The sequence below is a fragment of the Stegostoma tigrinum genome, chromosome 7 (assembly GCF_030684315.1).
Source record: "Stegostoma tigrinum isolate sSteTig4 chromosome 7, sSteTig4.hap1, whole genome shotgun sequence".
NCBI lineage: Eukaryota > Metazoa > Chordata > Chondrichthyes > Orectolobiformes > Stegostomatidae > Stegostoma > Stegostoma tigrinum.
In genome coordinates this window covers 35,058,290-35,082,472 of record NC_081360.1, presented here as the reverse complement: position 1 = coordinate 35,082,472, position 24,183 = coordinate 35,058,290, and the positions used below count along the sequence as shown (strand labels likewise).

Genomic DNA, 24,183 nt, shown 5'->3' with positions numbered 1-24,183 from the left:
GCTCGGTTCACAACAAACAACTGCACCTCCCAGTCACGAACCATTTCAACTCCCCCTCCCATTCTTTAGATGACATGTCCATCATGGGCCCCGTGCAGTGCCAAAACGATGCCACCCGAAGGTTGCTGGAACAGCAACTCATATTCCACTTGGGAACCCTGCAGCCCAATGGTATCAATGTGGACATCACCAGCTTCAAAATCTCCCCTTCCCCCACTGCATCCCAAAACCAGCCCAGTTCGTCCCCTCCCCCCACTGCATCCCAAAACCAGCCCAGCCTGTCTCTGCCTCCCTAACCTGTTCTTCCTCTCACCCATCCCTTCCTCCCACCTCAAGCTGCACCTCCATTTCCTACCTACTAACCTCATCCCACCTCCTTGACCTGTCCACCTTCCCTGGACTGACCTATCCCCTCCCTACCTCCCCACCTATACTCTACTCTCCACCTATCTTCTTTTCTCTCCATCTTCAGTCCGCCTCCCCCTCTCTCCCTATTTATTCCCGAACCTTCACCCCATCCCTCTCTCTGATGAAGGGTCTAGGCCCGAAACGTCAGCTTTTGTGCTCCTGAGATGCTGCTTGGCCTGCTGTGTTCATCCAGCTTCACACTTTATTATCTTGGATTCTCCAGCATCTGCAGTTCCCATTATCACCTTAGGCTAGGAAGTGGTTTAAGCATGTTTTTACATAACCTCAGGACCCTCCTTTTCGAGTCATGGTGCTGACCTGAATATTACTTCAACATACATCACTCTTAAACATATCACAGGCCAGGTCAAGACTCAGTAAAGCCTGCTACAGATCCCTACAGCAGTATCACACGTCCTGCTGCCACTGTTCCCCCACCAAGGATGGAATAAGCTTCAGAAATCCACATGCAATTTCTCTGTCTCATTTTCCACAACTTTGCAATGGGAGAACAGATTTTTTTTACAGGGAAAGGGAAAGGCGTCTGAGTAAAAAGGACAAAGAAAATAAAATTGTCTGCTTAACAGAATTGTGTAAAAAGTCGGAACCTATACCTCTCAAAAAGAATTTAAAATGAATGGACATTAGACTTCTATTTGAAAGCAATGCCACATACTTATTGTTACGTTATGAACTCTTTTGTGTATGTTGCATGAAGCAGTAGCAAAATCTATTCATTTATGATGCTAGAAAACTGCATCGCCAGGCCTGTGCGTCCCCAGGGTGGCAGCGGCAAGTCGGGCCGCACTGCCCGGGCGGGCCTGTGTACCCCGGGCGGCAGGGGTGGGTCCGGCCGCACCCCCAGGTCTGTGTACCTAAGACAACAGAAGAGGGTCAGGCCCACGTGCCCGGTTGCAGTTGGGATAAAATGCGAACCAATAGGATTGGAACGCGGAGACAATGGTTTGGAACATCCGGACATTCATCAGCCAATCAGCCTCCCCGCCTACGTTCCTCCCCGTTTGGATACTTTTGGGGGGTGGGGCTTCCTTTAGAAACAGTCGTAATTTTCCGCATTGTTTATTTTCCGACTGGAAAACAGTTCAAATGCAAAAACGCACGCAATGGAGCTGAACTCAGGAGAAAACGTTATGAAGGTGCGAAATAACCGCACAGCGTCACTCGTCCCGCCTTTTCTAATGATTTCTGCGTCACGTAGCGACGAGGACGTTTCACGACTGCCGTAAATGCGCCGGTGGCCTATAAAAGGCGAGGGCAGCGCATGTTTGCGTCGAGTGGGCTTTTGTGTGTGATTTGGAGGCTGGGGTGCAGTGTTGGGTAGTGGGACGAAAAGGCAGCCTGTAGTCGGGGTAGGGCGAAGTCCGCAGCCTTTTCTTTTCCCCTCCCCCGATCATATATTCTGATCGCGGGACTTAATCATGACTCGAGTCAGTTAATTTAAAAAGAAAGTTGCTGCCAGTTCAGTGTTGAGAGTTTAAAAGTGTGTGTATATGTGTCCCTGTCTGTAAATCAGAGTTTGCTTATCACTGCAACAAAAAAATAGCGTGGGAGTGACTGGGGGAGGAAGAGCAGGAGTGGTAGCTGATCTGTTTCTCTTTCATTTTAAAATTTAAATCCCTGGTTTTTTTTCGGGACCCACTGGCTTTTTTTGAATCAGAAGGAAGCTTTAACTAGAACTGCTACCAAAGGGACTTGTAATCTGCGGAAGTTAGATTTTTTTCTCTCTGTTCGCCCTCGCTCCCTCTCTCTCTCTCTCCCTGCGTGAGAGAAGCGGGGTAGCAAGCAGCCGGCTTCCCGCACACGGAGTCGGGACTCCAGCCAGCGAGGCTCTTTTTTTTCCCCCTCCTGAGTGATGCTTTGTGTTGCGCTGTGTGTCTGCAAATTTTCACAATCACCATGAGCATGGCCAACGACACATACGCATTTGTAAAAGACATTAAGCCAGGAATGAAAAATTTAAATGTCATCTTTATTGTTCTGGAAATAGGTAAGTTAGGTAGGGGCTCCAGCCCTGAAACAACAGAAATAAGTTGCCATTTGATCGTTTAAATAATGACCACCAGGTCTCTTTAAGTTTACTAAAAAAAACCAAGACACGCTGGAAGTATGATCATCGAGTTTAAAAAATCGAAGGAAAGTGATCCAAGCCAGTTTTTAAAAACCCTTAAGTGCTAGCCAGGTACAAGTCAGCTTCCATGTCAAAGTGACGCCTCCAAATTTCTTTTATCTGTGAGTTTTATTTCTGGTGCAGTTAAGTGCATCTGCTTCTGGACAGGTTTATAAATGTAAGTTTCTGAAACTAATTATAGGTTTTTATTCACTCTTTGTGCAGGTCGAGTTACCAAAACTAAAGATGGACATGAAGTGAGGTCGTGCAAAGTAGCTGATAAAACTGGCAGCATCACAATTTCAGTGTGGGATGAGGTTGGAGGTCTAATACAGCCTGGGGATATCATTCGCTTGACAAGAGGGTATGTCAATGTGGCCAAGTCACAGAATGTGTGTTTGAATGGCAGTGTGCCAGTATTATTAGATGCCTCTGGACAGTAAAAAATTAACTATTGCAAATTGACATGTGTTCCATTACAATGGTAACTTGGGGAATGGATAGCAAATAAATTTGAAGTGTCACTAGGATTCTTGATCACCCTGCCTGGACAATTAAAGATTTTTTCAAGTGGACTTAGTGGGTGAAGTGTCAATTTTCTGCTTGAGTAACAAAACCTAGGACTATGACTCCCATGGAGCATGAAGTCCTTTCCAGATAATGGAGCAGAATGGACAGTCTCTTAAAATAAGATAACATGAAGTTTTTGAAGTTATTATTAAAACTTGACAATACATCATTGATTTTGTGCAATCTTAACAGGGATCTGCAATGACAACTTGATCCAGTTAGATTATTAAGGACTTGAGTGAGTGAATGCCAAATAATCATTTTTCTTCTCCTCCTTCCCCCCCCCCCCCCCGATTCTCTTTTGTAAAGATGTTAACTTGTCTTTTGCTGTGGCTGACTCATTGAACAATAAGTGCGTCACAGTATATGCTGTTCAGTTTCTGTCTGCTTCACTTTCCAACCAAACATGATGAGTCACTTGTTACCATGTAACTTGGGCATACCTGTTAGTAGTAGTAGTAGTAATCAGTCAACTCTGATTGGGTTCAGCCATATATCAACCCTCTGAATAATGGGAACTTTTTTAGGAGCTGAACTGTGCTTGAAATACCAAGTCATATATGCTCTACTCTTCAGAGTTATCTTTGTCTCTGCCCCTGTGACTGCTTCAACAACAATGACTTTATATGGCTCAGTTTTTAAAAAAAATAACTAAACCGCCATGAGGTACTTCACAGGAGCCTTATAAAGCAGACTGACATTACCGTGTAGCAAAATATTATTGAGTTAGATGCTTTAAAAAGCTGTTAGAAGTAGATTATAAATACCATCTTTAAAGGAGGATAGAAAGGGAATTCTGAAGGTTGCAACCTTGGTGACTGAGGGTCTGTTGACTTTAGTGTAGTTACACAGGCACCAGAGGCCAGAATCAGGAATCCACATCTGAGGCTTGAAGATGATAGTGAACGTTGAGGCTGTTTAGGGATTCTAAAACAGTCTTTTCATTCTTTTGAAAGATGTTTGTCTAGTAACTAATGTAGGTGCAAGTTACAAAGTGAGCTGCAGTTTAGATGGTGTTCAGTCTAGATTATAGAAAGAGGCAGACCAGTCAAGAATGCATTGGAATAGAGAAGCTAACAGGTGTTGGTCTTTTATTTGAAAAAATGAGTACTGGATGCCAGCTAAACAGTTTCATTCATTAGCAGCAATGAAGTAGTTGAGAGCTGGTGATCAGGCAGAGCTGGGGACCATCAATGCATGTCTGAAAGCAAGCTAATGTGTTTTTGGATAATGTTGCTGTGGGGCAGCATGTAGATGAGCAATAAGAGGCCTAGGATAGATTTATGTGGGGGTAGGGGTGTGGTATAATGTGTAGACGCACAAGCGGAGAACCTGTCAATGTTAGCGATGTCTGTGGCTAAGATTAAATGACAATGAATCTAAGTCAGAACAGCCCTGCCCAGCTGGCTACCACTGGAGAGGATTGGAGTAGGTCAAGTGGCCACCGTTGGTCAAAAGTTGTGAAACCTCAAGGATGAGATGGGAAAAGTTTATTTCGTTTGCCAAATCCCTACAGTGGGGAAACAATCCTTGTGGCTCTGAGTCTACACCAACTCTCCAAAGATCATTCCACCCAGACCTATCCCTGCAACCCTACATTTCGCCTGGCTAACACACCTAATCTACGCATCCCTGAACACTATGGGCAATTTAGCACGGCAAATCCACCTAACCTGCACATCTTGGACTGAGGGAGGAAAGGCCATAAGACATAGGAGTGGAAGTAAGGCCATTTGGCCCATCAAGTCCACTCCACCATTTAAATCATGGTTGATGGGCATTTCAACTCCACTTCCCTGCACTCTCCCCGTAGCCCTTGATTCCGTGAGTTCTAGAATTTGTTGATCTCTGCCTTGAAGGCATCTAACGTCTCGGCCTCCACTGCAGTCCGTGGCAATGAAGTCCACAAGCCCACCACACTCTGGCTGAAGAAATGTCGTCTCATTTCGGTTTTAAATTTACCCCCTCTAATTCTAAGGCTGTGCCCACGGGTCCTAGTCTCCCTGCCTAACGGAAACAACTTCCTAGCATCCACTCCATCTAAGCCATACATTATCTTCTAAGTTTCTATTAGATCTCCCCTCAACCTTCTAATGAGTACAATCCCAGGATCCTTAGCCGCTCATCATACGTTAAACCTACCATTCCAGGGATTATCCATGTGAATCTCCGCTAGACATGCTCCAGGGCTAGTATGTTCTTCCTGAGGTGAGGGGCCCAAGATTGGACACCGTATTCTAAATGGGGCCAAACTAGAGCTTTGTAAAGCCTCAGAAGCAAACCAGATTACCCTGTGGAAACCCACACAGACAAAGGGAAGAATGTACAAACTCTGCACTGAGTGTAGAATTGAATTTGGTTCTGTGGCACTGTGAAGCATCAGGGCTAACCATTGAGCCACCATGCCGCCCATTCTTCATCCTTGGGATGTATTTTCTGATATTGGTCTGAGTTGTCTTGATACTATGGCAGGGTTGGGAATCGGATTGTTGGAACTTGAACGTGGACTTAACTTGGCATTCAAGGACATTGGAGAAGAAAGGGAGATGGGAACGGGACAGTAGTTTGCCAAGGTGGCAGGGTTGAGGTTGGTTTTGGAGAGCAGTAATTTCTCAGAACTGGTACGAAACTTCACTTTTAGTTCTTGTCCTGCCAGAAGGTGGACGAAGTCCTCTTGAGCTAGTTGCTGTCTGATACATAATAGATTGCTTGTAGTCTCATGTCCATCTTCTCTTCCATGATTTGTTAATCTTGGTGACCTCTATCCTGGGATATTATTCTTTCTGTGGACCATCTGTAAGTGCCCTATTCTTGTATTCCTATGTATCGTGCTGTAAATATTCTCCCCCAATGATAACTGTTTCTGTACCACCTTTAGTATTCTGCTAAGCCTCTAGATTTATGCTGCTCAAAATTATAAACATTCTGTAAATTCCATGTTTATTCATCTTGTAACTTTATCTTCCACTACTAACCTTTGATTGAAGGGCCCAGATCTTGCTGGAGTGAGGAGTCTTCACATTCATTCAGCTTCAAGTAATTGCAAGTTCAAACTGATGGAGTGGTGAAGACAAAGGTCAAATAAGATCTGAGTGTATGATGGGACCAAAGGACTCTTCCTCCCTCCTTCTTTGAGAAGGAGACACTAGTAACAAATGGAGGGTGAATTAATCAAATACGGGTGCAGAATGAGCACGGGGCAAAAGATGAGATTGAGATACATTAAGAAAAACTTTTAAGTTTGAAAATTTTCTGGAAGGGGGCAGGGTTTGGGAAATGATACCCAAGTTTTCTGGTTTGTTCTGAAGTTGAAGTTGGTTGGAATTACCATGCAGATAAACAGTACTTCTGCTAAATGCCACTTTATGGATTTAACTTAAATTTGTGCAACTCCAGCAAATTCCAAAAAGTGAGAATAATGGGTAGGGCAAGGCTATGATGCTGTTTGTGTGAGACACCATAGAAAAACAAAAGCCAACCAATAATTTTATAACCACTTGCAATTCTGCCTGGACTAGTTGGCCAATTTCTCCATGACACTGGTGCACTCTACCTTATTTTTCCAGCAAGATTTGAGCCATAAGTTCTCCCATGCTGTCTCTTCTATCACAGTCTAGGTAAGACAGCCATCCAGTTTTCATCTCTGCCTTTCAATATTTAAACTATGGCATGCATCTTTGGTTTTGTTATGGATCCACTTAATGTTGCTTCATTGCACTCCACCATATGGCACTTCACCCATAGTATCTTCCACTAAGTTTTAAGATCCTGTGCCTTTCCAGCTCTCTCAACTTTAGTTCCTGTGGCTGCTTCCTACAGAAGTCCTACCCTACTTTAGTTTCTGATTATTTTGCAAAACAATTTCTTTTCCCAATGGATTGCTTCAAAGATGGTACATGTTTCAAGCTGAAGGGGTTTTAGAATTGTGCTAAATTAAACTTGACTAAATTTCAGTGTTTGGCTTAACACAACATTAATCTCTTATTTCCCAGAGGTTGTCCATATGCAGTATGCTGAACTCCTGCTTATGCCTGATCAGTTAGGTTGCTGACTGTTGAGATTGACTGACTACATTTCACAGATACTGTTTCGTAAAAGAATCTGTGGACAAACGAATTCTGCTCAGACTCAGGGTCCATACATGAAAGGACAATATGCCAAACATCTTCATGATCCTAAACCACAGCACACCATAAATCCATTCTGAAAATTGAGGTATTTCTTACAGCCGAACACTTTACAAGTTATGTGAAAGAAGCTCCTTTTTAAGTTTGGCCATAGGTACAGGAACCTCCTAGCTCGAGTACAATATTTGCAATGTATCACCTGTTTTGTTGTGAAAGAAATCAAAATCTTCAGCCTTTCTTGAATGAATAAATGCTGGAGTAAAAATCTGTTCTATTCTGAGCGGATTTTCCGATTGATTGTAATGTGGATGTTCAAACCACAGCCTCCTGTTTGTGCATTTAGATGTTTTGCCAAATCAGTGAGGCAAACAACATTTCTAAAGTTGATTTTGGACTCTGGTTCATTTCCAACATTGGATGTTTCCAGAACACGTTTGCTTTACCTAGAGTTAAGTGCCCATCAAACAAGCATTTGTCATGGTTCTGTTTGGACTTGTTTTTACTGCAGTATGAAAATTGTATTTCTCTAAGTTCCCATGTCACCTCATTACAAAGTAATGGCAGATGAGTTCATGGACTTCAGCTATTTGTGTAAATGTGAAAGCTTCAGCTATTACACATGTAGGGTTTAATTCAGTTGCCCACTTTTTAAAAAGATGAAAAAGCTTTTGTCTAGAGGCAAAATTATCCTTAGTGTTTTTCTGTCTTTCCCAGTTTATGCACGAGTCATATTTTTGTAGCACTTAAGTTTCTCTCTCCACCCCCCCCCCCCCACTACTTCGTGGACAGTTTACCTTATCACAGTTACATTGAGAACACACCTGTCACTTTACTAAGCAGCTTTAAATCAGCTGCATGGTGTTCAGTTTGCACAGTGAAAAACAACAAATTAGGCATGTTGCCAACCAGTGGAGCCGATATCAACACTGCAGTTTGTTGAAAGTTTAGTTAATTGTGAAAATGATGTGCAGGGTTTTACACCCTCATTCTCTCCAACCTGAATGGGGAAGGCCAAATCTCTGCATAAGGCAAGATGTATGGGTGAAAGTAGGAAATGATTCTTCTTGATGTCACTTAGTGAGTGTATGGTTTAGACACGTCAGTTAACACGTAAGTTGAGTTCCTCCAGCTCCACACTTATTTCAGTTTCTTGTCTTGCTTCCTTTATGTTGCAAATTCTTTGATTTTAAACAGTATTCCTAGTTGAGAAAGGAAATCATTTGGAAAAGGGTGATTAACTTTAACTTAAACTGAAGTTCTGGTCAACTTTTGTAAAAATGACCAGAGCTCCCCTTTTTTGCAGTTGCACTTCAGTCTTTGCACAAGTCAAATAATTTAATTGTGCTGGTCAAAAAAGTCTAAAAATACACCAGTCATATAAAGCTGTCACTTAAAAAGGCAGGAAAGGATCAATACTGTGATTATTACTGATTTTAAAAGTCCTTCACAGCTCTTCAGCTGAAGGGTGGTTGCATAGCTCTTAATTTAAGGTGAGTTTATGGCCTCATTGTAACAAAATGAACACTGGGTTTAGCACATAATGAAGTATCTGATTTAGAAGTATCAAATGTGTTCAGAAACAGAACTAATGTAGTAGATTTTGAGATAACAAGGTGTAGAGCTTCAGAAATCTGAAGGGTCTAGGCCCAAAATGTCAGCCTTCCTGCTCCTCTGCTACTTGGCCTGCTGTGTTCATCCAGCTCTACACCTTGTTTCAGATTCTCCAGCATCTGCAGTTCCTACGATCTCTAGTAGGTTTTATATATTTGTACTACAGGCACACTTTTGATTTGGAATTTTTAATGGCTCTAGAATGATTTGATTTTGGTTGCTTGGTTAGATGTGGAAATGTAGGAACTATAGTTAATCCCTGATACTTATTCAGATTTCACTTGGTTTTTAGTAGTTTATTATGTCACCTTCCATATCACTGATAATGAGATTGTTCTTTATGATACAGGATTCTTCAAACTATTGAAACAATAAGCCATAACTAATCTGTTAACTAGGCAATTTGTGTAAGAGGTAAAAGCTTAAAAACGAAAGGCCTCTACATGCAAGACAAGCATCCATGAAGGTGAAAGGAGATCCATATTGCCATGTTTAAGACAGAATTCATGAAATGTGACAGCAGTTATCATGTGGTCCAATCATAACTATTCAGGTGCTGGTTACTTAACCAGAACTTAGTCCAAACACTTTGTTTTGATTTTCAGTCCCTTTAAATCTGCTGCAAGTAGCTTGTGATAAAGCGCTTCGTTGCCTAGACTATCGACAATAAACTTATCCTAATCCCATTTGGCATCCACTGTCACAAAACAGGAGATTAATAGTGTTTCTTGTTGTAAGTAGTGTATGCTGCTTTATGCAGGACATGTAGCACAAACAGCCATTTGCTCCAACCAATCCATCCTTACCCCTGCCTAGCACAAAAATAGCGATCTGTTTGAAATCCGTTTACTGACTGTGGTAATTGTACACTGCTAAACCTGACTCTCTTCCAATGCAGTGCTTTTATCTGTTAATTTATATTCATTGCTATTGGGAAGCTTGTCTCAACTGACAGGAAAATATTATGCGCATTCACAAATACAAACAGGCTTTTAAATGCTGAATATGAAACTGAAATTTGTTTTTGGATCTTTTGGTTATCTCTGGTTAAGATCCAGTAAACATTCTAGCAGTATTGAGACCTTTAGTGAAAATGTAGATGTGGCTGACAGCTGTGCTATTTCCTAAGTGACTCAAGTTTTAATTTCCTGTCTGTGTAAGATCCATTGCATAGCTGTACAATTGAAGTGACAGGCTACTAAACATGCAGATAGAACAGGTGCAAAGGGCTGAATAGCTGGCTCCTCCTGTGTTGTAAATTTCTCTGCTTTAGATATTTCTGTGCCATTTTAAGGCATCAATGAAGGTTACAATTCAAGAACTAAAAGTTGGGAGTTGGAAGCCCCAGCTAATACCTAGATACCACTGTTCTTGGATAGATTTTGCCACCACTGTCTGATAGTTGAAGTTGTGTATCTTTAAAGGGAATGACGAAAAGACTAGGCCTATCCTGGCACTGATGGCTATTTTAAGTGAGCACGCATGACAGTAAAATCTAAACAAATTTTAGTCTTTGCACTGCTGACTGTTCTGCCATCCTGTGGCAGGAGGTGGTAATGGTATGAATTCGATTTATGTAACTTTACATGTTTGTAGTGGAAGACTTGCTTTTAAGTTACTGGCCTCACTGCAAAGCCCCTTCATGTTTAGTAGTGCTCCTAAGTTGTTTCACTTCTCCGCTTGCATTTTGTACAGTGTATTTGAATTACTTTACAATTTTTAATTCACTAATTTTTCTGCATGACTTTTTGTTTGCTCAGCTATGCTTCAATGTGGAAAAACTGCCTAACACTCTATACCGGGAGAGGTGGTGATCTTCAAAAAATAGGAGAGTAAGTATGACTGGGTGACATTGATTCCCAGGAAACTAGCTGTAGTCAAATTCATTCTTGTAAACTGGTGAGAACAAGATCAGTCTTGTGTTCCTTTTTGTCAGGCTGACTTCACTCACTATAGCTCCTGTGCATCTGGGCAGCAAGTCATGTACGCGTGGAGTTGTACTCAATAGTATAGCCTTCGGGTGAGCCAAGAACTGGAATGAGATGTCGGAGACTCTGCTTTCTTTTAAAATACTGTTTCTGCATTTGTTCCCCCGGTCTTTCTGCTGTTAAACTTTTTTAGTCTGTTTTGTTTTTAACAAGACTAAAAGAAAAGCTTGATTGCTAAATTGAGCTTGCTGCTGCTTTCTCTAGAAAGATGGAAGCATAATATTAGTAGAACAAAACTAGCAGCAAGAGAACTCTCCTTCTCAAAGCTTGCTCTTTTTCAATGAAATCATTGATCTGGACTTGGCTTCCACTCACTGTGTATTCCACAATCTTTGACTCTCCTATTATCAAAAATCTGACTTAACACAGCCTTGTGTAATTTTATGTAGACTTCACAGCTGTATAGAGAATTTCTAAGATTTGCAATGCTCAGAAGAAATTTCTCAATTTCTTTTTTCTTTAGCATACAAGATTCTTCCAAGACTACAGTATGTAGAATGAGGTCTCCACATAAGACAGTCTAGGATCAGAGGACATAATCTCTTGATAAGGGGTCACACATTTAAGACTGAGAAGGGATTGCTTCTAAGTGGAGTGAGTCTGTGGAATTCTTTACCACAGAGGGCTGTTGAGACTGGGTCATTATAATCAAGACTGAGATTTTTGGTCAAGGAGGAAGTAAAGGATTGTGGGGAAAAGGCAGGAAATCAGGAGGGAAAAAAACAAAGTTGCTGGAAAAACTCAGCAGGTCTGACACCATCTGTGAAGAAAAAAACATTCATGTTTCTGCACTTGAAACATTAACTTTTTTTCTTCACAGATGCTGTCAAACCTGCTGAGCTTTTCGCAACTTTGATTTTGCTCCTGATTTACAGCATCCAGTTATTTTGGTTTTTATTTAGCAGGAAAGTAGTTGGGGATTATCACATGGTCTGTGATCTTAGTGAAGAAGCTGAATGGCCTCCTTTTACATCTTGTGGCAGTGAGTGATCTGTTATTCCAAAGTTACATTCTCTTGCTCTAGACTCCTCATGTTAATTATTCACTACTGCTTTGCCAAGACCCCCAGTATTTTTTTTTGGGGGGAGCAGGGAAGAGGTAGAGGCTGGGGCTTGAATGGAAGCTCCCCTTCCTCAGCAGTGTCTGTGCAGTAGGTCTTCTTGGCCTCTAATCCTCTAGTGTGCTCACCTCTGCCTGGCCCTCTACATCTGTTGCACTGCCTAGTGATTGCAACTGCATCTGCTTCTCTTATTGGAGAGATAACCACTTCCTCTTGCTGACATCAATTGGCTTTCTGTGCATGTGAAGATCGGCCTGGTGACATTAGCTGGGCGGAGAGCTGTCTTCTGGTGTCATCCTGTTGCTCCACCTGGTGGACATGTTAGTCATTTTCCACGCACTCCCTCTGGGGAGTGGGGATTGCGGAGTCCAAAAATCTATTTGGTTCACTTAGCTAGATGGGTAGAGTGTAGATTAGTGTCAGAGCTATAGATTTCTACTCTGTATACCAGCTGAGCCAGAGGTGGTACCTGACCCCTTCTCTGTAAAACATGACTTATTGTTTTCGTCTGAATGATTTGATTGTCAAGGATCTGTCTTTGGGTGGGGGACTTGATATTGCAGCAGCCACACTTGTGCATGTACTTCACCCCTCTATCCTCTTGCAGACTCTGCATTTTTCCACTGCATATTTTCTGTTCATCTCTTTAATGTCAGTGGGTTTGACTACAATACAATAGGTCCATTCATTCCATACATAACTTTGTTTGGAAATAGTTATGGCCCAAGTAGACATACTTCCCCCTGCTGTACCCATTCTGGTGTCAGTCTGAAAGTGAGCTGTTTCTCTTAACTACTTTGGTTGACCTGTTCTCTATGCTTGTACTCCGCCTCCCCTGCTTCCTATCATGAGGCCCTATGTTGTGTGGTAATGTAAATGCTGGTTTAGGCCCATGTCCTAATCAGGTCAAAATGATTAGGACTGTAAATGTGATAACAAGGTGTAGATCTGGATGAACACAGCAGGCCAAGCAGCATCAGAGGAGCAGGAAACCCACAACGTCAGCTTTCCTGCTCCTCTGCTGCTTAGCCTGCTGTGTTTGTCCAGCTCTACACCTTGTTATCACGATTATAGTCCCATGTCTTGTTTTTCATTCTTACTCACTCTTCAAAAACAAAAGCTGGTTTGACTTTCTGCGTTTCAAAAAGTACACTTGCTTATTTTTTTTGCAGTTGTGGGAGGGACTATGGGCAAGAGTAGTATAACACCTAACAACTAAATCATCTTTTGGTGTGGGATCACATTACATAATTCATAATACAGAACCTGAACCAATGACCTTCACTATAACATGCAAAGGGACGATAGTGGAATTTTGATGTTTTTAGAATTTCTAATGTTTTATTCCCTACTGTGGAGCATCTTTGGATGCAGAAATATTGATGAAGCCTCAGTGAGAAGCTCTTTATGATCTTTTTCATTGCATAGTGTTGTTAAACTGCAAAAGATGCATCACTGCTGAAGTAAACACTTGAATTGCTATATAACAAAATCATTACTTGTATAATATGTAATCGGACTAACATTGTGCCTGCTGCCTGACTGTTAGTAAATTCACGGTGGGAGAGAAGTAGACATGGGACCAAATTAATGAAGCAGGAGGTGACTGATGCACATCTAGTTGTTTTGCTGCAAACCTCTCTAACCTCCAGCAAAAACAGAAATTGCTGGGTAAACTCAGCAGGTCTGGCAGCATCTGTGATGAAAGTGGATTTGAAATGTTAATTCTGCTTCCTCTCCATAGATGCTGTCAGACCTACTGAGTTTCTACAGCACTTTCTGCTTTTAAGATTTCCAGCATCTGCAATCTGTTTTATTTCATCTCTGACCAGTGCCTGAGGCAACAATTAGCCACTTTGGTAATCTGCTTCTGGCTGTGCAAGTCTCTTGAGGTGGGGGTTTGGGGTTATAGAGAGATGTAGAGGTGGTGATACTTGTGGAGGGACTGAACTGTGTAGTTGTGCCAGTGCTGTTCGGATCATGTCGTGTCATAGTAACCTAAAGCTGCTTCTCTCCCCTTTTCCTTCCTGGTCAGTACATTGCTGATGGAAGCTGAAAGCAATGAAGTTTTTATACAACTGCCTCAAACTCCTCCATTTTGCTCCCCCTCATCAAGTTTTACTACTTCAAATTAGAGGGATATTTGCTGAGTGTAATATTTTAATGTTTTCTTTACTTTGCTGTCAGGTTTTGTATGGTATATTCAGAAGTACCCAACTTTAGTGAACCAAATCCAGAATACCTCAACCAGCTGAACCAAACAAACAAAGTTGTAAGTGGCTTTAGGACTGTTGAAAGCATGTTCTGTTGGCATAATGCTTTTTAAAACTAATATGCTCCACATTTTATGTAACTGTTTTTACTGCAGTTTTTTTCCTCATTGTCTGTGATTACTGTTCTTTCTTTTAAATTTAAATGTTTTGTCAAGGCACAAAGTGAACATAGAAACAATTCTCCTCCTAGTCAGCTGGCTACAAATGGACAGATGCAAGCAGGTAAGCTTGGAATGCAGATCACTCTTCAGTAAGACATGTGCTTGTGGATGATTGTTGCAGAGTCTATGCTTGTCCTTCTCCTGCGTGCTCTTTTAGCTTTTCATGTCCTCTGAATTCTAATTAGTCATTGCCTTTTTTTTGTTTTGTCACTTGGTCTTCAGGAAAACAATCCATCTTGGCTAAACTACTTCTTTCGCTCTGAAAGTATTAAACCTTGCCAAGCTAACTAAATTAGAAATTTTTCTTTAATGTTTTACTGCTGTCCTCCCAAATATCTATAACTTTCCTTTATACCTAGCTGCATTCTTTTTGAAAGGAAAAGAATAAATACTGTCTTGCATTTTAAGAAAATATGTCACTTCAAGCTGTTTAGCAAAATTGAGTCTCAAGGATTCAGCTAGGTATTGGTTAGTTAAAATTTTTTGTATTGGATTTAAAAAGAACAGCTGCAACTTCTAGCAAATGGTCATCTTTCAGATTAGGGCCACTTTTTAGCATAAATTGCATATTTGAATATAATAAATTTTCATTTTGCAAGTGGTGCTAAACTTGTAGGAATGGCTAACAGGAGGAGGATATGAATTGGCCAGAATGCATCAGACCAGCAAATAGGGCAGATCCATAGCATTTGGAATTTAATAGAGAAGTGAGGTAAGGAATTTTGGCAGCGGGGTTAGGGTGAGGCTGTATTGATGAATAGCACGATGAACCTGGTTGTTAGTGAGCACTAATCTTTTGAAGCTGGCGAATGTTTGAGTTGCTTAACAAAGATTAAATCTTGGCTGTAATTACGCATTAAACATAAATGCAGTTTTAAAAAGCTCTAGGGTCTCGGCTAGAATATTCAGCACAGTTCTGGTCACCACCCTCTAAGAATGTGGATGGCCTTGAAAGGGTGCAGAGGCAGTTTACCAGAATGGTGCCAAGAATGGCTGGCTTTAGTTGTAAGTTTAGGTTGGATATACTGAAGATGTTCACTTGGAGCAAAGAAAATTTCAGAGGTTTTGATCAAGGTGCACAAGGTAAGTTGATCAGGGACAAAAATGATTCATTGACTGACGCAGGGATCAAGTTTCTAGGAAGCCAGTGCAGGGGATTGAGAACAGCTCTTCAGTTGAATAATACAAACTGACAACCATCTGTTCTAAGAATGGTGGAAGTGGAGATGGTAACAGATTTGAAAGGAAGTTACCATTTCTCCTGAGGATGAAGGAGTCCAATTCTGGAAAGATTGGAGAAGCTAGGGGCTGGTTGTTCTTCCAGGAGAGTTATGTGGTGAGGACATCCACAGTTGTGGAGTTTTGATTCAAGTGGGGAGAACAATCCTCTTGAAAGCATGAAGGTAAACATGAATTTACAATCGTTAGCAAAAGAACTGGTTTAAGGTGGAAAATAAAGATGTTTGGTGTTAAATTAGACAATTCAAAGAGCTGGCAGCAGCACAGTTGGTTCAGTGGTTCTGTTCTTAAATGTAGGAAGGAGGATTAGATTTTGTTGTGGTGATTTTCTTTTGCCCTGTGCTACTTGCTGATCACTTTAAGCACTACATCAATAAGCAAATTAATTTCAGTTAATCTGCTGAAGCATCCCATGGACATTCAGTTAGCAAATGCCTAATGTCTGCATTATGAAAAGGTTAAATATTTTTAGGGAAAACTTTTTTGAAATGGTCCACTTAAGGCTAGGGAAAATTTCTTAGCTGTGCAATTTTGGCATCTGCCCACAACTGCTGTTATGAATTTTTGGGGGTAACTCTCCTGGCCATACCACTTTCCTCCCTCCATCTTTCCTTTGTCTGTCTTACTTCCCCAGTATCACTTCATAATTGTGTATGGAGATCTAATTTGTGATGTCTATCTTCTAATCTCCTAATGCAAATTTGATGTATTGACCAAAGGCCCCCGATATGGTGCATAATTCCTATTCAGATTGCACATTACCACATTTGTTTCTAAACACGTTCTGTTTAGACATTTGACATCTGTTTCCTGCCTTGCAACAACGGCTGGACTTCAAAAATATTTAATTGTCTTAAAATCATTAGTCAATCTGTCATCATGAAAGGCTTGCTTTTGTACAGTGCTTTTGAAAAAGACCAATTCCAAGTCATTATTCAGATTGATCTTTAAATGATTGTGGAAGTATAAATGATACTGAATATGCAATCACTCCTTTCATTGTTGATATAAATCCTAAAACTAATTTTGCTGTGGTTGCTCTTCACTTTTTTCCATAACTTGAAACCGAAGTTCTGTTGGGAATTTATCTAATTAAAATGTTGATACTCTGCTTTGCTACAGATAGCTTGTTGGGTTGATTGTGGTGAGCTTTAATTAACTTCAAACAAATGAACACTCTTGATGCCTCCAATGTTGTCGTCATAATTCAAGCTTTTGAGAAAATGTGATTTACTCTAGAAATAGCGTTGCTCAACTTTTTCAGGAGTCACCAACATGACTAGACCATCGCATAAGATGAGCACAAGTTCATATGACCTATCGAGATTGCTATTCAATAAGTTAATGGCTGAGTTTCTATAGCAACTGTCCTTCCCACTGTATCCCATATGTCTGATGGACTTATCCCAACCTTTGAATATACTCATCAACTTAGCATCCCTGGTGCTCAAGGTAGAGAATTCCAAAGACTTGCACTCCTTGAAATGAATATTTCTTGTCCAATCCTAAAGAACTAACCTCATTTACACTGAAGTTGGTGACTTGTTCCAACTTCCATGCAAAAGGACTAGCCTTTTCGTATCTACTATACTCTCCCCTTTCCAGTGTTTTATACACTTCCTTTTTTCTTTTCCTATGTGACCACCCGTATCCTAAACTGCAGAGCAAGTGGGCATATTCAAACTGATCTGATATGACATCTTTTCCACTAAGGAATCAAATATAATGAACTTTGGTTGCATCCTCAATGTATCCTTTCTTTGATACAAAAACAAAACTCTATGTACTGTTCAGGTGTCATCTTGCTGTGGACTGTATATAATTACAGCAAGACTTCCTTCCCCTGTAGTGCATCCCCCATGCAATGTACCATTGTTGACTTGCATGTTAATTTTGACTTAAAAATCCCAAACTCCCTCTGAATTCAAATATTAATGACTTGTTTTAAATGCTTATTTTATTCGTACCAAAATAGATGATTTCACTTTCCAATTATATTTTCTGCCATCACCTTGTTTCTTAACCTGTCTATTCCTTTGCATGTTTGTCTTTCCCACAATTTTTGTATTGTCAGCAAACTTGGATATATTATGTGGATATAAATTGCTAATGCCTCAGTATTGATCCTTGTAACATCCTGGTTGTTGCCATCTCAACTGACCTATTTGTGATCTATCATTGACCAATCCTTCGTCAATACTGATCTGCTACGTGCAATCTTGAACAACAACTTATTGAATACCTTATGAAATTTAAGTCCTGCATGTGCTTTTTGCCCTGCATCCTGATAGTTACATCCTCAAAATAACAGATGTAAAACAAGATTTCCTTTCATAAGTGCCTGTCTGTTGACCTTTTTCCAGGTGTTACTACCTTGTCTCCAACTCTATTTTTGATTTTGGAAGTTTGTGTATATTTTTAATGTTCAAATGAGTTGTTTAATGAATAGCATTTTTCACAATATGAAACATTAATGTCAAGGATTTTGTTAATAATTTTTTATTTAGGAAATGGCTCACAATGTGGGCTGTTGCAAGGGGGACTTCCCCCATCAAGCAATAACCATCAACAACAACAGAATCCTAATTTTGTAGGTGGCGGAAGACCCAATGGACGGGGACCAATAAGTCAGCCACCGATGACTCTAGCGCAAGGATCTGCAGCAATCACCACTGTTAGCAATGGAAGAGACCCACGTAGAGCATTCAAAAGATGATGTGCCATGTGTATATGTCAGCCTTGTCAACTCTACGCCCTACTTGAACCCACTCGATGCACTTTTATTTTTACATAACTGAGTTTGTATGTTTTTGTTTTAATCCTCTTAATTAAGATGGGATTTTGAACTGTAAAACATTTGGCTCAATAGTTGAGGTGTCTTGCAGTGTTCAAGCTGCACAAAACGTATTGAGCTGAAAATGAGTTGTGAAAGTAGAGGTGATTGTGTTGAGAGCAGTGGGGGAAAAGAAATTAGGTAAAATGTCAATAAAATTCCATTAAATTACTGATAGCATATAGTGAAAGCTATTCTGTCACCTTACTGTCGTTGGGTGTTGTTCATGTATCCTCTGCTAAACTTACAAAGGAGATACCTCTCCAATTGGTTTATCATAGTGCAGGAAGTTGCCATTGTGCTGTAATGATGTTTTTAAAGCTGCTTTTCACTAAAATTACTAACTTCCAAAGATGAGAGCTTAGCTTTCCTGTATAGTTTGTCATCCCCAGCTGGAGTAGTGGTCTGATGTAATGGTTTGCTTCTGTGGTCTAAAGAAGCATGTCTCATTCAGGCGACTGAGCAGTGCCTTTTGCTGGAGGAGAGCAGGATGGAGGTTGGAATATCATATCCAATCATGTTTTGCTGTTGAATAGCCAGCTGCCAAGTTAAGGAATGTCACTAAGAACACAAGATAGCTGGCATCTGTTACTTTATCTTAATGAATTCTTTTTAATATTGGGGAAGATACTGAAAATCTCATTGGACTCTTCTAAAAGCCATAGGGAAAAGCATATGTGCAGAGGTATTCTGCAATTGGACCCTTATTGCGCATCAGTTTTTTTGCATTGACACCAATGCAGTTTAACACTGGATCTGAGCTGACAGGCTGTTACTACCATCATTACAGAAATGTTTATGATTTGTAAATGTGTAACTGCTCATTAAGTACAATTTTAACATGTCTGCTTACATATTTTTTAATGAGCACGAGCACTAACACCAATGTCGATGAGAGTTTTAAATGCTCAAACCTTACAGTATGTTAAGATCAAGTGATTTATTTCTTGCTTCCTGCCCAAGTGTTCTGTGCAATTTTAAACTATGATCCAAGCCTAACTTTAGATATCTAATTACAGCATTGCTGCTGTAATTCCACCACTTTAGAGGGGTGGGGAAGTTATTCCACTGCCTGACCCAGCACTTCATTCTGTGGGACCTAGACTGTGTGAATTAGGTACCACACTTGCTGCGTTGTGGTGTTGACTGCAACTCGGAAGTAGTTCATTGGTGACCTGAAGAGAAGAATGATGCTATGCAGTTTCAGGTTTTCTACTGTGTACCTATTTGCACAAAGGTATACAACAAATCTCTAGTGTTATTTGTTAGTCTGTATTTTGGGTGAATAAAAGTCTTTCACCTGTATGTTTTAAGGGGACTGGAACAGCTTTTAAACTTGTTTAAATCAATACCAAGCTGCTCAATTTAAACCCTTTTTTAAAGGGTTTGTTGATGTTTTTACAGAATGTGATCTGGTAAAACCAGGGCCTAATTGTAAAAGTTAGAAAAGCCAGCAGGTTAAGTTTGAGTATTTATTACAATTGTTTTCCTTTAAATGTGGGTTTTCTGTTACATTACTCCACTTTGAGTACATTGCTGCTACTTCTGATTTTGCTGCAGAAATTCTGCATTGATTTTTGACATTTTGTGAAGAACCAATATGTTTGAACAGAGGAAAAATTGCTAAACCTCTTGTGCGCTCTCTCTCCCTCTCTCTCTCCATTTAAATGTTTGTATGCTCATAGCTTTCGTTCCTGCCCCTTCCATGTTCCTACCCTCTGACTGGCACCAATCTCCTCACTCCCATGTTCACCAGTGTGGTCTTAGCAATTCTGCATTTATTAGGCAACTAACTAAATCTATATTACTTAAACTTTTTAGAATTTTCTGAATCAGCTGAATAGCAAATAACAATTATTTTCTCTGGTCAAACCTAATGATTTTGCTGCTGATAGCTTTCTTTCCCTATCCCCTCTACAAGTACTACCACCACCTCCCTTCAGACCCCCTCCCCCCCCCCCCCCCCACCCCCACCAATCAGGCATATTAGATACTGCCCTAGAGTACGATTTTTGTTTGTGACACAAACCACTGAAGTTAGTTTGTAAATGACCTGGTCTTTCTAGATCTAAATTCTCTGAACTTGAATTAGGATCTTGGGCCTTTTTCCCCCTGCAGATCTCTCTCTAGCTCACATACATCGGCAACATTTTTTCTTATGCAATATGTTTCTGATGTATTTTTACACAAGTAGTTAACAGTTTTGAGAGCAAAGACTTTTATGCCTTGATTTTACATGTACTGTGCAACAACTAGGCTTGCTCCTGACCTTAGATGAAACTGAGAGGCGACATTGGGAATGCTCTCTGTACGTTTCTGGCGTCTGGGCCATAGCGGGCTTCACCTTGGGACAGAAGATGTGTACTGATGTGTTTTATTTCTAGTGGTGGTTCTAATTTATGTTGGTTTTGGATTTTTAAAAAAAACTTGCACCTTGTTTAGCTGGTGGGTTTCTGGGTGCCTGTAGCAAGTCCTCCAACTCCACGCTGTCATCTTTCTTTTTCCTTCTGTTTCACGGGTGATGTTCGCTGCCCTTAGAACTGCCGAAATGTGCTTGGTGATGTGTGTAAAGATGGGTTCAACTTTGTTTCTACATATAGTTGTCTTCAGTTCTGTGTATTTGTTTTTTTTTGGAAGATACAGTGGCGGGAGCGTGGCACTCCATTTCCAGTGGAGGACCTGGATTTGTACAAGGCGAAGGTTAATGTTTCTTACAGTTAATTGCAGGAAATGTGCTGGCTGGCTATTGTCCACTTCTCTTGCAACTGCTTCTTTGGAAAGTGTAGTATCCTGAGAAGGGGGTGTGTTGGCGGTGGGAAGTGTATGTTAGTAGGTAGTTGGTTCTTGGAAAGGTGCAGCTGGTCATCCAAGAACCCGAAGTTGCCAGTAAATGAGATAGTAGGAACTGCGGATGCTGGAGAATCTGAGATATCAAGGTGTAGAGCTGGATGAACACAGCAGGCCAAGCAGCATCAGGAAGGCTGACGTTTTGGGTGTAGATCCTTCTTCAGAAAAGGTCTAGACCGGAAATGTCAAGCTTCCTGCTCCTGTTATGCTGCTTGGCCTGCTGTATTTATCCCCATCTATACCTTGTTATCTCAGATGCTGATAAACGTTTCTTTACAAGTTTACAAAGGTGTGGAGCTGGATGAACACAGCAGGCCAAGCAGCATCTCCGGAGCACAAAAGCTGACGTTTTGGGCATAGACCCTTCATCATTGCTCTGGTGAAGGGTCTGGGCCCAAAACGTCAGCTTTTGTGCTCCGGAGATGCTGCTTGGCCTGCTGCGTTCATCCAGCTCCACACCTTTGTAATCTCGGATTTTCCAGCATCAGCAGTTCCCGTTATCTGTTTCTTTTACACACTGAATTTAGAAATATATATAACCTTTTTATATTTACACCTACCGCCCACACAGCACAGTGCGCTACATTTAATTGAGCAATTGATTTTCCGCTTGTCAGTCGTGATAACGTGAGCAACAGTTAACGGTCAGCCGAACTGCCTATTCCAAAACTTAATTAGAAATAGGAAAAACTAGAAATAGCGGGAGCGTCGTCAGTCTCCGTCGAGCTGAGGGGAGGATCGCTCGGGTGAAATATTTCTGGTTTGGCCGGCAGCTGGCGCCAGAGTAGCGGGACGTATTCTAGTGAATATCTTTCAAGCATCAGTCTCTCACACCACAGTCCTACATACAGCACAGTTAATCTGCAATGCTCGTAGAATTTGCTGCGTATGACAGCGCCAGTTTTTGCCAAAGTCCTACGTGTTGCGGCAGTGAGAAGTGAGCGTCGGAAACGCATTACATAATATCCGTTTCACTACTTGACTATAAAGGATGACATTTTCTTAATGTCTACAGCTTAACGTTTTAGCCTGGACTATTTAACTGTGTTTCTTTTTTACAGTTGGACTTGTCATTAAACCTTGCCATAGAAGGGATTTATTCCTTTTTAAATACAAACCACAATGCATCCACTATATTTTAGTGGATCGGAAATCATGATTCTTAGTGAAAAACACAACTCTCTCCTCCTTCCCCCCCCCCCCCCCCCCCGCTTCTCATGGTTTAAATACACAAGCTCAAGCGGCCGCTGACCTTTACTGAGAGTTGACGTTTTGTTCGGGGAGAGACCTCTATTTTCTCCGTTGGTTAGCGAGCGTTTTTTTTTGCCGTCTTTCCCCATTCTATTTTAAGTGGAGTCTGAGTGCAGCTATAATGTTGCGACCCGTTACAATAGAATGCCTCCGCGTGGATCACTGGCGGAGTTTCTTGGCACGAAGCCATATAAGGCGATATAAAGGCAGACGGGTAAATGAAAAACAAGACAGATTTCAAGTCTTAAAAAGGAGAGCGGGGAATTGAGGGAGGGGAATCCAGACGTTACACTTTAAAACAGTTGCCCGCCTGTGGCGGTGAAAGTCCATGCCGTGCAATCCATCAGAATTGGAGGATTGTAAGGATCGAGGGAGGCGTGAAGCTGTGAATATATAGATCGCATATTCCATCTAGTCTTTCGAGCTCGCCGCTGAAATTTCAGTGTTTTGAACTTCACACTATATTCAAAAAAATTGGGGGCACATTATGAGAGCTTAGAAACAAACTTCCTCCTCCTTCCCTGACCCTTTTCTACACTCTCTTGCCTCTGCTCGAAAGAATTGAACCGAAGATTTCGATTAAATTATACTGAAAGGACAGGATGTTAAAATTGGAATTAAATAGTTCACAGGTCGGTGCAACATCGAGGGCCAAAGGGGCTGTTCTGCGCGGTATTGTTCTATGTTCTAAAAGGGAAGGGCGCAGCATGTGACTTGGAGTAATATTGTCCTTGAATGGAAATGAATCCTTCACCATGGGCGAATAACTGCGATTTTCTTCCACGGTTCATCAGGTAGCAGCATCCAAAATTCCCCTAAAAAACTTGAAATAATTAAGGAGTTAATATGTGAAGAAGAAATGAACACAATTACAATCATTTGAGGAATAATAAAAACTGAGGAAATTATTGGGGATAAAGGCTGCCAAGTCCGCAGGACTTAACGGGTTTAAGGAAAGTCGCTGCAGAGATTACGGAAGCACTTGTAGTAGTCGTTCAAGTTTCCTTGACTCTTTAGAAAGGTTCCAGAATATTGGAAAACTGCTAGTGTAACACCCTTAGTTCCCCCATTGACAGAAGCTAACTGTTTCTGGTTCAATTTTTGAACTATCAGAGTACACAAAGGAGATAATAGAGCATTTGGAAACACATAAAATAATGAAGTAGAGTCAGAATGGCTTCATGAGATGGACAGCATGTCTGACACATTTATGACAGTTCTTTGAAGCGTTGACAAGCAGGATAAAGGGGAACCAGTAGCAGTGATATCTTTGGATTTCCAAAAGGTTTTCAAGAAGTTACTGTACATAAGGTTACTTGGTAAGAACCCACGGAAGTAGTATATTTGCATGGATTGAGGATTGGATAGTTAATAGGGGACAGAGCTGGGATAAGGGAGGCATTTTCCGAATGGCAGTCTTTAATTAGTGAAATGCCACAGAGATAAGTGCTGAGGCCACAATTATTTACAATATATATGAACGATTTGGGTGACAGAAGTGAATTTACTATTGCCAAATCTATGGACGGTACAAAAAAATAAAAAGGCAAGTAGTGAGTATGATACAGATGGATGTGAGTGGATACAATCTTAGCAGATTAAATATAATGTGGAGCAATGTGAGGTTTTGCACTTTAGCAGGAAGAATAGAAGAGCAGATTATTCAAATGGGGAAATACAGCACAGA

At 40.9% G+C, this 24,183-nt stretch overlaps 1 protein-coding gene across 4 annotated transcripts; it reads left to right on the top strand.

Annotated features, from left to right (window-relative positions):
- Window positions 1-1,459: 1,459 nt before the first annotated feature.
- Window positions 1,460-19,947, top strand: LOC125454122 (SOSS complex subunit B2-like). Of its 4 annotated transcripts, none has more exons than XM_059647157.1 (6): window positions 1,460-1,565; window positions 2,762-2,900; window positions 10,605-10,676; window positions 14,080-14,164; window positions 14,321-14,387; window positions 18,073-19,947. In XM_059647157.1, exons 3-6 carry the CDS (start codon window positions 10,615-10,617, stop codon window positions 18,279-18,281), a joined length of 423 nt encoding a protein of 140 aa, XP_059503140.1. In that variant the 5' UTR covers window positions 1,460-1,565; window positions 2,762-2,900; window positions 10,605-10,614; the 3' UTR covers window positions 18,282-19,947. The 4 variants fall into 4 exon arrangements, with proteins under 4 accessions (XP_059503140.1, XP_048390462.1, XP_048390460.1 ...); XM_048534505.2 differs by lacking the exon at window positions 1,460-1,565 and adding an exon at window positions 1,713-2,416 and having other exon boundaries at window positions 18,160-19,947; XM_048534503.2 differs by lacking the exon at window positions 1,460-1,565 and adding an exon at window positions 1,713-2,416.
- The last annotated feature ends 4,236 nt before the right edge of the window (window positions 19,948-24,183 follow it).

Coding starts and splice junctions, on each gene's coding strand:
- LOC125454122 (XM_048534503.2), top strand. CDS start 2,326: ATGAGCATGGCCAACGACACATACGCATTTGTAAAAGACATTAAGCCA. Junction 2,901..10,604: donor ATCATTCGCTTGACAAGAGG/GTATGTCAATGT, acceptor TTGTTTGCTCAG/CTATGCTTCAATGTGGAAAA. Junction 10,677..14,079: donor GATCTTCAAAAAATAGGAGA/GTAAGTATGACT, acceptor CTTTGCTGTCAG/GTTTTGTATGGTATATTCAG.